Source organism: Tursiops truncatus, chromosome 16 (genome assembly GCF_011762595.2).
Source record: "Tursiops truncatus isolate mTurTru1 chromosome 16, mTurTru1.mat.Y, whole genome shotgun sequence".
NCBI classification, from domain to species: domain Eukaryota; kingdom Metazoa; phylum Chordata; class Mammalia; order Artiodactyla; family Delphinidae; genus Tursiops; species Tursiops truncatus.
Genome location: NC_047049.1, coordinates 69,238,222 through 69,253,167, shown reverse-complemented (window position 1 = coordinate 69,253,167; position 14,946 = coordinate 69,238,222). Strand labels below are relative to the sequence as shown.

The following is a 14,946-nucleotide window of genomic DNA, read 5'->3' as shown; positions in this document are numbered from 1 at the left end:
ATAATCTTTAGGTCTATCCACGTTGCTGCAAATGATATTATTTCATTCTTTTTTATGGCTGAGTAATAGTCCAGCACGCGCGCGCGCACACACACACACACACACACACACACACACCACATCTTCTTTATCCATTCATCTGTCAGTGGACATTAGGTTGTTTCTATGTCTTGGCTCTTGTGAATAGTGCTGCTGTGAACATAGGGGTGTATGTATCTTTTTGAATTATATTTTTTTCTGAGTATATGCCCAGGAGTGGGGTTGCTGGGTCATATGGCAACTCTGTTTTTAGTTTTTTGAGGGCCCTCCATACTGTTTTCCATAGTGGCTGCACCAATTTACATTCCCACCAACAGTGGAGGAGGGTTCCCTTTTCTCCACACCCTCTCCAGCACTTGTTATTTGTAGACTTTTTAATCATGGCCATTCTGGCTGGCGTAAATCTCACAATCCTTTATTTTCATGGAGCTACTGGTGTCTTATCTCTTTTTCAGTCTTCTTTTCCATCCCCCATTCACAGCTCTTCTCTTCACGCTCTAGCTTTGGGCAGTTTCATCCATTCTCATACTTGTAGTGACTCCTAAACCAACATCCGTAAACTTGACCTTTCTTGACTCTAGCATTTCTAATTAACCTCTAAACATTTCTTTCTTCTATGTATATTTCACCTAAAATTCATCCACTGAAACCAAATTCATCATCTTGCCTTCTTAAAACTAGCATCATCTTCCAAAACTCTTATTTGTGTTGGTGTGATACGAGTGTCACATACGCTTTTACAGATTGTACTCTGAACAAAAGGACTCAGCTGAGGGTTGAGCAGGAGCTGAAACTACACTCTGTTCACAAGTGGTGCACTTGGGTGCAGGGCTGCATCAGCCTTAAGCCTTTAGTACTTCCTCCACCAAGAGAGGATGCCTTCGTCTAGTTCACACAAAGGTGGCATATGTGATGTTGGAGGCCCTGAGTATCAACACCTTTTTCTTCTAGTCACCTATTTCAGAAACTCAGACTCTCCATTCATTCTTCCCTCCTTTAGTCCCCCAAATGTAATATGTTGTATTTATCCCTTTCTGTTCTGCACACTGCTGGGAGCCCAGTGCAGCCCAATGCCTCATTCCTGAACTGTTCTAACAACCTTTTCATTTAACTCTTCCTTTTTGTCCTTCACCCTGCTACAGAGTACCCTTCATTAAAGCATAGTTTTGTCATTTCATTGCTCAAAAACTTCACGGTCCCTTATTGCCTGTAAAGAACAAACTCTTCAGCCTGTCATTCTTCAACCAGCCATGGTCTAAAATATGTATGGTGCCTTGTGCAGTATCTTGTGTATTGTAATCACTCAGTAAATCTTTATTAAATTATTTAAGATCTCCTGTGATATATTTCCAATGCCCACCTTCCACTTAGGTCCAACTAGTCCCCTGTGTGTGCCCTAGGCACCACTGTGAACTACTTTATATTTACAGAACTGGTACCCAACTGCCCTGTCTTTATCACCTTGGTGTTGCTGAGCCGTTCACCTGGGACATTATCCATGGTCAGTCTCGCAAAGGCTATTTCTCTCTGTAGACTTTCCTTGTCCTGTTGCTGTCCTTGTTGTCCCTTCCTTCCTTTAGACTGAATGACATCTTTATTATGGCTCACTTATTCTGTTTTCTTGTTTTAAAGTCACTTTTAGTTTGTCCCTTCCACAAGATGTTAAGCTTCTTGAGGATAACAAGTCTTTCTTACTTGTCTTTGCCTCCTCTTGTGCCCCAAGTTCAATGAGGGATATATAGATATTCAAAAATGTTTGTTAATTGAAAACCATCACCTCACCCAGTTTTAAATATGCACAAAAGACAGGTTGACTAACGATTCAGCTTTTCAGAAGAGAGGTACCATTACTTAAAGACAGAAAGGAAAAGAGATTATCTAGGAGACTGTTGTTTTTAAATTTTTTCCTGATAGCAGTGAGACAAAAGTAAGAACAAATTTTGATATCATTGGGATTAATATGTGAAACGTGATTGAAATAACTTATTCCACATTTTTTTTTCTTAGAAAGATACTGAATTCCAGGAGCATGAAGGGATTCTGTGTCCAGATTTTCTTTCAGTTGCCCAGATCACCGAAATGCTAGCAGAGGATATAGATGGAGTTCAACAGTAAGTACTTCAATATTACAACCAAATATGGAACAGTTCTAGTTCTGCATCTATAAATGGTCATGATATGTTATTACACATTTTAAACCTATTTCCAAAATATTTGTTATTATATTTTGCACAGATATATATATCCGGACTGTGGAACACAAAAATTCTCAAACAACTGACTTGTTTCCACTGCTCAGCAGTCTTCTTTATGGGAGAAATGGATTTCAACCAACTTGCTAATCTTAACAGAGAATAGGGATTTATTGTTAAAAGCAGCCATTAGCATATGCCATCTTCTTTTCTCTTTCATTTGTAAAACTGTCAGTATGCACAAGAACCTTTAGGTCTTCTGTCTCATCATGACAAGAGTAAGATGTATCTTCTGTAATATTAATAGTGAATACATTTTATAATTTTGGAAATCCTGAATATTAGCCATCCACCTGTGATTTTTATTGGATATGAAGCTATGCTAAGTATTCTAATCTCATACATTTTGCTTAAATATGTGAATATAACTGAATTTATAGGTATCAGTTCTAATATACGTACATCCTATTCTTAAGGCCATTGATTTCTACAGTAGATCATTTACTTAGAACTCTAATATATACTCAGATATATCCACCACACAAATTCTGAAAAGATGTTTTTAGTAATCATTCATTTTAAAAATTATCTCACTCTAATAATGGAAGCCTGATCGGTTATAATGTGTGGAGTGTGGGGACAATGTGATGATGTTCTGGACTGTAATGTTCCAGGGTAAGATTTCTGTAGTCCAGTCATCTGGATGTAAGCCGGGCATTGTCGACCATAATGGGCAAAAGGAAAATGACTTTGTCAGTGGTTATCATTTGCAAATCTTACAAATATTATGGAATAGAGGTGATTTACTGCTGAGAAGGAAATATATGACAGATGTACTTGCTGGAAGAGAGATTTGAGAAGGGAAGGCATATTAAGAGCAGGCAAATGACACTGACAGGCCTTTTCCTGAAATGCTCTTCACCTCCACTGCCTTCAAATCCTGCTAGAAATCCTGGTGATCTGTGATTTGGTCATACTACTTACTATCTGCATTTTTAGAAGTATTACTCAATTAACAATTTCACAGGTTTAAGAATTTTATGGTGATGTTACCATATTTATAGAAATGAATGCTCATTGGGAATTCTTATTTTTTAGTGTCAGAATTGATTAGAAAAATGCATTTATTGTATTAATATCACTGATTAAGCTTCAGGTAACTATTATCTTCGATTTCTAGGTAACCCCAAATGTTTGTCATTGAAATGCAAAAAATAGGTATTTAAAACTAGGCAGGGGGCTTCCCTGGTGGCGCAGTGTTTGAGAGTCCGCCTGTCGATGCAGGGGACACGGGTTCGTGCCCCGGTCTGGGAAGATCCCACATGCCGCGGAGCAGTTGGGCCCGTGATCCGTGGCCTCTGAGCCTGCGCATCCGGAGCCTGTGCTCCGCAACGGGAGAAGCCACAGCGGTGAGAGGCCCACGTACCGCAAAAAAAAAAAAAAAAAAAAAAAAAAAAAAAAAAAACTAGGCAGTTAGTAGATTAATACAATGTAAATGACATATATTTAATATAGTTTATAATTTATTTGTATTAAATAATAAATACAAGATGTTATATTAAATGCAGTTAATATTAAATAAAATTTATTGCAAACAAACGCTTTTTAGACTTGTGTATTTCTCATCACATCTTAAGTTGTACTGTGTATGACCATCTTTTGCAACAATCTTTTTCTCTTTTTCAATTACTGGCTCTCTTTTTTGTTAAATATCTAAATTCTAAAAGTATTTTTAATCTGTAAGAGGTGAGGTCTAGAAGAAAGTAAATGATACAGAGGGTGATACAGAAGTTAGCTGCTGTATAGAAACAACCAGGTTTAACAGCAGGTTGACCTGAAAGGTCATTCTTTTAGGATGTGCCTATGACCATCTCATTAATAGAATTCATCTGAAGTAATCTCAAATTTTAGGGCATCGATTTTGGATAAATGACAACAGTTTTATGTCAGGAGCCATTTCTTTGAAAAGTAATTTTCTTGAGGTTTTTTACATGATTTTTGTAACAGTAATCCTGAATTATTTGTAGCCAGTCATTCATTTTCCATATAAAATAGCATTATTATAAATGGGGATTATACACCTTTCAAAATGACAGAAATATAATTGAGGTATCACGTCACCAAGTGGCAAAAGTATGCCAAAATCATACAGTCTACGAAGTTATAAACCTACTAAAATAAATTATGGGACATTAGCACATTTCCCTACCTTTAAAAATTTTGTTGCATAAAAGCAACCAACGAAATGAAACATTAAAGTATCATTAAAATATATTTCTGGAATACACTTCAAGCAAAGTTAAATGTCTGGATACATTTCTCATCATTTCCTAACTACTATCTATGATTCATGTTTTAATGTAACCCTGATTTTATTTACAGATCCACCCAAATCCCTTTTGAAAAAAGGATAGGGACTAAATTGAAAATAACTATTTAAACACAGAAGTAAGGTGGAGAGATCTTTTAATAACCTCTCTATAATTGGTTTCCATGAGCTGTTCAGCTCTTGCCTTAAGGCTTATTGCTGCATGTCATCATATTTAAAAAATAAAAGGCACTCCAATTTCAAGAGCAGGCAAGAATAATGTAATATTTTTACTGAAATTCTTGGTGAGACAAAGTAGGTAGTTACATCACCTATCACTATAGCAAAACTTCCTAAATCACTATTAAGCATCTTTCTCTTTCCTTACAGTCTCTCATGCTACATCTGTGACCATCTCTCCCCTCTCCCCTTTTCCATCTCCCTTTATTCACAGAGGAAAAGCTTACAGATTTACCAGTAAAATGCATGGAAACTTTGCATTCAAACCACAGCAGTGTCTTGCTCCTAATGCCTCCCTGCTTAGTTTCCTTTGGAGTGAAATAACTGAATGAAGAACAGAAATGTTAAATATTTAGCCTGCAGTTCAGGTTGAAGGTTAAGATTCAAATGGTACTATGGAAAGTGATAGAGGGGACATTAGGGAAAGAGCGAAGGTGGAGGAAACTTAAAGAGACTTCACCATATTATTCTTAGGCAATTGTCTATTAGTATATAGTTAAACATTGAAAAAATAAAAATGTAAAGCAAAGAACACATGCCACTATTCAGATCAGATATTTAATTAAAACAATAACATGCAGATGAAGAATACACTTAGAAGGAAGACTAACTTCTGTAAACAGAAGAAAATGTTAGGCAAAAGCTGATGATTAAAGAGGGCATTGATTTCATAAAACGAGATAAAAGAAGAGATTATAAAATATGTAAATTAAGAAGCTTTTAACACTAAGGCAAGAAACTAAGGTAAAGAATAAATCCAATATAGAACTTATCTTGCTGAAAATCAAGGCAGTAATGGAAAACAAATTTAAGAAAACATTCAAAATGCATATTAAAGCAATTGGAAGATGCTAGAATATACATCTAACTTAGTGTATAAGAAAAAATACTTTAAAATAAAAGTTTGATAGAAGATAAAATAAGAAAATTTGCTGTTCAAAACTATGTATCAAACAAATATACTCTTATTGTAAATTGCCCCAAAAAAGCTTTGATTTAAATATTTTAATAGAATAAAACTTCATGTATTACCTCATCTCTGGGATAAAGAAAGTCACCTAGAGGAAAATTATCAGGCAGGCCTCAGACTTTTCCTTAGCAACATTAGGTAGCAGAAATCAGTAGAGTGAAAAGTAAGTAAATTTAGGGAGTCAAAAGAATATAATTCAGAATAAAATACTAATGGGGTTGTTTTAGTTAATCCATGTATTGGGTGAGGTAGTATTTTATTTTCTATGTGGATAGTCAATGCTGCCAGCTTCATTTTTGAAGAATTCATACTTCCCTCACTGATTTGAAATACTACCTCTGTCATATACCAATTCCCATATATATTGGGTCTGTTTCTGGGCTTTCTGTTCCATTGGCCTATTTGTTGATTCCATTAAAATACCACAAGTTTTTATTACTATAGACATTTTCCTACTGACTTTTACTTAAGAATAAATGGTATTATACATTAAACATTGGAAAATAAATCTTGCTGACTGATATCCAGTGCAAATGGAAGATGCCTGGCTAGTGAGGTAACCTTCTTCCCCAGATTGCCTCCCCATTCATTTCTGCATCTACCATTTGATTTGTGTGCTTGACAAAATGTATCAGTTGGGATGCTTTTAATTGCATGTAACATAAAAAACTGATCATATTGACCTAAAAATAAAGAATATACACACATTTACACACACACGGACACACACACACGTGTATGTAAAATATCATATAACGGGACATTCAGAGATAGATTGACTCCAGGGTTGGTTGACTCAAGTCCTCAATAGTATCAAGAAGTAAGGCTTAGTCGTAGGACTGATTTTTCTTATGGTTATAAAATAACTGCCAGCAGCAGCCAAAGCTACTTACTTAACTCTTCTGATTTTTGTTCCACAGAAGAAAATGACCCTTACCGTTAGTTATGAATTAACTAGAACAATTTAGGAGAGTGTTCACTGTAGATCAAAAATTATTATAGAGAATGCCATATACCGAAAGGCATTATATGGCATTATGAGAGGGAGATGAGAAGCATGACTGGCTGAAAAGACTCAGATCTCACTTTGGGTGTTGGGGTCTACACAGTAAATGAAATGTATGTTAGAGAGTGAGTTAAACGCAACATCAGCTTTATTTATTCCCAGACTTGTTTAATCTTGCTGTATTCATTATTCTGATTGTGTAATTTATTTCAGTATTGTAAATAATAAGGACTCTTTTTTTGTAAGTGGCAGTATAAAGTTGTCACACACACACACACACACACACACACACACAAACACACATACACACATACAGACATTCCCTCAGAAATCACATATAAGCATCTAGGAAATACCAATTCCATTTCTACTAACAAGGAGATGCTGAAAGCACAGACCACAAACTGTGAGGATGCCCACCAGAAACACTGTAGATCAAGCAGAAGTGCAGGAGAAATTACAAGGAGGATGTACATAGTGGAAGATCTGAGAATAAGCTTAAAAATATACTTATTCTCCCAGGTGAGGAGAAAACCCTGAAGTGCCATTTCAAGAACCCTTGTTTGCAATAGCAAGACCAGAATACACAGGCTTAGAGCAGATACTTTCCATGTTTACAAGAAATAGATTGTTTATGTGATAGTGAAGAGAACCTATTCTACTTTTTCCCTTTTCCCCACTAACTGAAAAAAAGAATAAAAACTAGAATAATTGACAAAATTATATCATATAGAAAACATCTTGTAATATGGCCAGGTTTGAGCATTAAGCAAGGAGGCTACATACAAAGACACTGCAAGAAAAAAATTGAAGAATAGAAAAAAGAAATGGCAGGCAAAGAAAATACACCAGAAGAATATGGCCACGAACAAACAAAAAATGATCAAATATTTACCATGAGTTAAGAACACTTACGAAGCAATCACAAGAGCATAAGACAGATACAAAAATTCAAGGTAGAGATAAGGAAAGGTGATGAAACATTTTTTAAAGAAGTAGAAAAGGAGAGATCTTGCAGAGGTGAAAGTTATAAGCAGCCCAAGGGAGAATTAACACTGCTGAAAACACAAGAGACATAGAAGACAGTAACAAGAAAAGCATATAAAATGAAAAGGAAATTGACTTAAAATTTTTTTGAAGTTCAAAGAGAAAATTACAGTTATAGAAAAAAATGAGTAAAATATACATAATTGGAATTCTTTAAAAAAGAAAGCAGAATGAGTATTTAACAATCTAGTTCCAGAACATTGTCAGAAATAAAAGAAACTTGATTGTATACATGGAAAAACACATTGAATTTGAGGGAAAAGGAAAACGAAAAGTTAACTATACTTCAAAGATAAAATGAAGAGAGAGGGGAGGAGAAAAAGATTTAGAAGAAGTAGAGAAAGAAGACCAATAAGAGTTTGCACGCATGCTCGCTCTCTCGCTCTCTGTTTCTCTTTTGAATGCCATTTTTGACTTCAGCTTTTGATATAACCATGGATATTTTCAGATTATGAGCATTATAGAATTTTCATTCAAGAAAAATAACTGTTTTCAAAACTTAGAAAAGGAACTGTTCATTATTTAATCAATTTTAATATCTGGATTTTTCTTTTTGTTACAGGAAACTGGAAAAGTTTCTGAATTTCAGAAATCTTCAAACCTGTTTAAAGGAAGCCAGTCTACTAGATTATTATGTATCTGGATTTTTGTGGGCAAGAGGAATGGACTTTTCTGTTATTCAGTATTCAAAATTTATGACTTTGCTGGATATGTTACTTCATAATCTTAAAAGTAAGTACATTATTTTTTCTTTTTTAAGAAACGAAAATTTAGTCCACTGTCTAAATTAATCTTCTTCTGTCTAAATTAATGTTCTTCAGCAAAAGTTCCTAATTTTATTGTTTTTTAGCAAAAATATAGTTCATATCTTCATTAAGTTATAAAGCTTCAAATAATACTTAACAAGGCTAAAGTTCTCATAGTAATTAATTTGCCAAATATGTTACTTTCATTTTGAAATCTTATTAGTGCCATCCATCCCCAAAATGTCAAGTAGCTCAGATTTATCTAGATTTTTTTTCATTTTTTGAGCTGTTTTCATCTCATCTTACCTGTAATTATTATTGGGATATCTCAGGATTACTGTCAAGAGGAGGTACTTTGGTCAATATCAAAACCCCATGAAATAGACATTATTCACATACACTTATATTTTGTGACTTTTTTTCTTACATAAAATTGAAATGAGTTACTACAGGAAATTTGGAAATTCTTCCTTGGAGCAATTTAAAATGTGATGACTTTTGTTTGAGAATAAACAGAATTGCCACTTGGAAGGAGGAAAAGAAAGAAATCTATCGTTTATTTATTGCCGAGTCTGCACTAGGCAGTATGTTTGGTTCTAATCTTTAACATACATTATGGAATGCAGAGCAACTCCTGCAGGGGAGGTATTGTAATCACTATTTCAGAGTTGAGCAAGCAGTCCAGAGAACAAAGTTGCATAGCCGGGAAGTAGAAGAACTAGAACTTCAATCTTAGAGTATATAATCAAAAGACCTTGAGCACAATAAACGTAAAGGTGTTTCTGACTCAGTTGAAAGACATGCTTGTGTCTATGGGAGACAGCTTCCTTCCTTCCTTCCTCCCTCCCTCCTTCCTTCCCTCCCTTCCTCCCTTCCTTCCTTCCTTTCTTCCTTCCTCCTTCCTTCCTTCCTTTTTGTCTCTTCTTTTCTTTTTGGTTGTTTGCTTGTTTTTAGTTTCTTTTTTTTGAATTTGGACAGGTAGAAGACCTTGTCACCCCTGAAGAATTGTCACCATCATCCTAGTAAAATTTATGCATGGCTTTTGGTCACAAAAAGCTTATTCTGTTCTATGTATCAATTTCTAACTATATGGATGCAGGGGAAATATTAAGTGAGCTAGCAAAATTAGTAGAGAAGCCACTTCTGCCCCACATGTTCTTCCTGCTCCTCATCACCCATAACAAGGGAAGAATTGGTAGTTCTTGTATGTGAGGAGAAGAAATCACTATTTTCCTCCTCTACAAATAGGAGAATTTCATCTTTGCTTTTACTTAGGTATGGGTGCCATGTTAAACATAAATAACGGTACCAATAGAAGAAAAAAATAATTATAATTGATAATGAAAAAAATTGTATGATATTAACTGACTGATTTCAAATTATCCTGCACATAAGAACATAGCATAAAACTAACACAAGGGCTTCCCTGGTGGCGCAGTGGTTGAGAGTCCGCCTGCCGATGCAGGGGACACAGGTTCGTGCCCCTGTCCAGGAAGATCCCACATACCGCGGAGCGGCTAGGCCCGTGAGCCATGGCCGCTGAGCCTGCACGTCCGGAGCCTGTGCTCCACAACGGAAGAGGCCACAACAGTGAGAGGCCCGCGTACCACACACACAAAAAAAAAAAAACACAAAAACTGAAGTCTCAGGTAGTTAGTCCTGAGAATTCAGTCTTTTCCAGTATTACAATTAAAAATACATATTTTATTAAGAGACCTGATAAATAATATAACATTGTTTCAGTTTCAGTTGTTGAACTACAACCTTCCAAAAAAGAATTCTTAGTATATCATCAAAAAGACAGACTTTGGCTGTTTTTTTCCTCATACACAAATATTTGTAGAATCTTTGAGTACTATATGTCTCGAAACATATTCTTTTAACACTGTTGCCGAAATTACTGGGCAGAGAACAATGTCAATATCAACTTGCATGGAAAATAATAATATTATTATTGCCAACAATAAGATGAAGTAGATATGGAGATTATACGGCAAAGACTTCAAAATAGCTATTATAAAAGAACTTAAATGAAAAGTTATGCATATTGTTGAAACAAATGTTAAAATATAAAGAATCATGAAAGAAATGGAAGGTATAAAGAAGAAACATTAAAATTTTAGAACCAATTATACAGTGACCAAAATTTAAATCTCGCTGGATGGAATCAATAGCAGAATGGAGAAATCAGTGAACTTGAAGATAGAGCAATAGAAATTATCCAATCTGCACAATACAGAGAAAAAAAGACTGGCAAGCAAATGAACAAAACCTCAGGGACCTGTGGGACAATGGAAGTTCTAATATACATATCATCAGAGTCCCAAAAGGAGAAAGACTACAGTGCTAAACAAACATTTGAAGAAGCAGTGGATGAAAACTTCCCAAATTTAGCAAAAGACATAAGCCTATAAATTCACGATGCTGACTTGGCCACAAACAGGGTAAACCAATAGAAAAACAACATCAACTGACTGGATCTAATTGACATTCAGAGAACAGTACACCCCCAAACAATAGAATAGTTATTCTTTTCAAGTGTGTATGGAACATTCACCAAGGTAGACTGTATCCTGGGTCATAAAACAACCTTAAATTTAAAATAATTGACTTACTTCACTCTGTATGACAGACTCTAGGTCCCTCCACCTCACTACAAATAACTCAATTTCGTTTCTTTTTATGGCTGAGTAATACTCCATTGTATATATGTGCCACATCTTCTTTATCCATTCATCTGTTGATGGACACTTAAGTTGCTTCCATGTCCTGGCTATTGTAAATAGCGCTGCAATGAACATTTTGGTACATGACTCTTTTTCAATTATGGTTTTCTCAGGGTATATTCCCAGTAGTGGGATTGCTGGGTCATATGGTGGTTCTATTTTTAGTTTTTTAAGGAACCTCCATACTATTCTCCATAGTGGCTGTATGAATTTACATTCCCACCAACAGTGAAAGAGGGTTCCCTTTTCTCTACACCCTCTCCAGCATTTATTGTTTGTAGGTTTTTTGATGATGGCCATTCTGATTGGTGTGAGGTGATACATCACTGTAGTTTTGATTTGCATTTCTCTAATGATTAATGATGTTGAGCATTCTTTCATGTGTTTGTTGACAATCTGTATATCTTCTTTGGAGAAATGTCTGTTTAGGTCTTCTGCCCATTTTTGGATTGGGTTGTTTGCTTTTTTGATATTGAGCTGCATGAGCTGCTTGTAAATTTTGGAGATTAATCCTTTGTCAGTTGCTTCATTTGCAAATATTTTCTCCCATTCTGAGGGTTGTCTTTTGGTCTTGTTTATGGTTTCCTTTGCTGTGCAAAAACTTTTAAGTTTCATTATGTCCCATCTGTTTATTTTTGGTTTTATTTCCATTTCTCTAGGAGGTGGGTCAAAAAGGATCTCGCTGTGATTTATGTCATAGAGTGTTCTGCCTATGTTTTCCTCTAAGAGTTTTATAGTGTCTGGCCTTACATTTAGGTCTTTAATCCATTTTGAGTTTATTTTTGTGTATGGTGTTAGGGAGTGTTCTAATTTCATTCTTTTACATGTAGCTGTCCAGTTTTCCCAGCACCACTTATTGAAGAGGCTGTCTTTTCTCCACTGTATATTCTTGCCTCCTTTATCAAAGATAATGTGACCATATGTGTGTGGGTTTATCTCTGGGCTTTCTATCCTGTTTCATTTACCTCTATTTCTGTTTTTGTGCCAGTACCATGCTGTCTTGATTACTGTAGCTTTGTACTATAGTCTGAAGTCAGGGAGCCTGATTCCTCCAGCTCCTTTTTTCTTTCTCAAGATTGCTTTGGCTATTTGGGGTCTTCTGTGTTTCCATACAAACTGTGAAATTTTTTGTTCTAGTTCTGTGAAAAAATGCCAGTGGTAGTTTGATAGGGATTGCATTGAATCTGTAGATTGCTTTGGGTAGTAGAGTCATTTTCACAATGTTGATTCTTCCAATCCAAGAACATGGTATATCTCTCCATCTATTTGTATCATCTTTAATTTCTTTCATCAGTGTCTTATAATTTTCTGCATACAGGTCTTTTGTCTCCTTAGGTAGGAGTGAAGCAAGTCACAAAGAGGAAAACAAATACTGTATGCTAACACATATATATATGGAATCTTATAAAAAAAAAATGTTCACGAAGAACCTAGGGGCAAGACGGGAATAAAGACAGACCTACAAGAGAATGGACTTGAGGATATGGGGAGAGGGAAGGGTAAGCTGGGACAAAGTGAGAGAGTGGCATGGACATATATACACTACCAAACGTAAAATAGATAGCTAGTGGGAAGCAGCCACATAGCACAGGGAGATCAGCTCGGTGCTTTGTGACCATCTAGAGGGGTGGGATAGGGAGGGTGGGAGGGAGGGAGATGCAAGAGGAAAGAGATATGGGGACATATGTATATGTATAACTGATTCACTTTGTTATAAAGCAGAAACTAACACACCATTGTAAAGCAGTTATAATACTGCAATAATGTTTAAAAATAAATAAGTAAATAAAGTAATTGAAATTATACAAATATATTTTCTGACCATAATGGAATTAAGCAAGAAATTAACAATAGAAATATGTCAGGAAAGTCTCTGAACACTTGGATATTAAACAGCACAGTTCTTAACAGTCCATGAGTCAAAGAGAAAGTCTCAACAGGTATTAGAAAAGATTTTTAAGTGAATGATAATAAAACATGAAAATTTGTGTGATGCAGTTGAGCCGATGATAAGAGGGAAGTTTCTATCAGTAAATGCTTATATTAGAAAAGAATACAGTCTAAAATGAATACGCTTAAACTTTAGGAAGCCAGAAAAAAAGAACATGGATCAAGCAGAAAAGAAAGAAATAACAAACAGAAATCAATGAAATTGAAAACGGAAAACCAATGGAGAAAAATCAATGAAACAAAAATCAGGATCTTTGAAACGATCAATAAAATTGATAAGAAGCAAAACTAAGAAAAAAGATAGAAGGCACAGGTTATCATTATCAGATATAAAAAACGGGTATCACTAAAGATCCTGCAGACATTTACAGAATATTAAGAGAATGTTAATTATATACATACATTAGAAAACAAAAAGGAACTGACCAATTCTCAAAAACCACAAACTAACAAAACTCACCCAAGATGAAATAGACAACCTGATATTCCCATAATGATTTAAGAAATTGAGTTAGTTGCTAAAAACTTTTGGAAAAACTTCTTCAGTCCCAGATGTTTTCAATGGAAAATTCTATTAAACATTTAATGAAGAAATACCACCAATTATACATAACCTCTTCCAGAAATAGTGGAGGAAAGAACTCTTCCTAACTCATTTTATGAGGCTAAAATTATCTTCATACCAAAACCTGACAAAGAGAGAGAAGAAGGAGAGGTGAGGGAGAGGGAGAAGAAAGAGAAGGAAAAGAAAAAGTAGAGGAAAGGTGGCGTAGTAGGGATAGGAGAAGGAGAAGAAATTACAGAGCAATATCCCTAATGAACATAAAAAACATTCCCAACAAAATGTCATCAAAATGAATCAGGCAATTTATAAAAAGAATAATATGCATGACCAGTTGGGCTTTATCCCAGAAATTCAATGCTGGTTCAGTATTGAAAATCTGATCAATGTAAATAGTTGAAAGAAGAAAAAAACACATGATCATGTAAATACATGCAGAGAAAGCATTTGACTAAATACAACATCCATTCAGTATGTTTTTAAAGTCAGAAAATTAAGAAAAGAAGTGATATTTGTCAACCTCATAAAAGACATCTACAAAAAAGCCACCATCATACTTAGTGGTAGGAAGACCAGATTCTTTCCCCATAAGATCAGGGTCAAGGTAAGAATGTCTTCTCTTACCACTCCTATTCAACATAAGAATAGGAGTCTTGGCAATAAGTGCAGTATGGTGAGAAAAAGAAATAAGATACATGCAGATTGGAAAGGAAGGAATCAAGCAGTCTCTGTTCTTAGATGAAATGTTGCTCTATATACAGAATTACACAGAATCAAAACAATTCCTAGAACTAATGAGTTTAGCAAATTTGCAGGAATAAGGTCAAAACACACAAGTCAGTTGTATTTCAGTATGCTAGCAATGTACATTGGTTACCAAAATTTTAACAGATAATATCATTTACAATAACTCAAAAAATAATAGAAGTACTTGAGTATAAATCTAACAAAATGTACGCAATCTGTATGCTAAAATGATGATAAAAGAAATAAAACCTAAACAAATGAAAAAACATACTGTGTCCTTGGATTAGAAGTCTCCACATGGTAAAGATGTCTTCTAGGGCTTCCCTGTTGGCACAGTGGTTGAGAGTCTGCCTGCTGATTCAGGGGACACGGGTTCGTGCCCCGGTTCGGGAAGATCCCACATGCTGTGGAGC

At 35.2% G+C, this 14,946-nt stretch overlaps 1 protein-coding gene across 14 annotated transcripts in view; it reads left to right on the top strand.

Moving 5' to 3' along the window:
- CABCOCO1 (ciliary associated calcium binding coiled-coil 1) overlaps positions 1-14,946 on the top strand; it is a 144,954-nt gene that overhangs the window by 8,485 nt on the left and 121,523 nt on the right. For all 14 annotated transcript variants that reach the window (XR_012326623.1, XR_012326624.1, XR_012326622.1 and 11 more), the window contains exons 2-3: positions 2,047-2,150; positions 8,365-8,534. Coding sequence is in view for 5 of the 14 variants with exons in the window: in XM_033841715.2 (XP_033697606.1) it covers positions 2,047-2,150; positions 8,365-8,534 (274 nt within the window). In the remaining 9 variants the exon portion in view is untranslated. The remainder of the gene's footprint in view (positions 1-2,046; positions 2,151-8,364; positions 8,535-14,946) is intronic.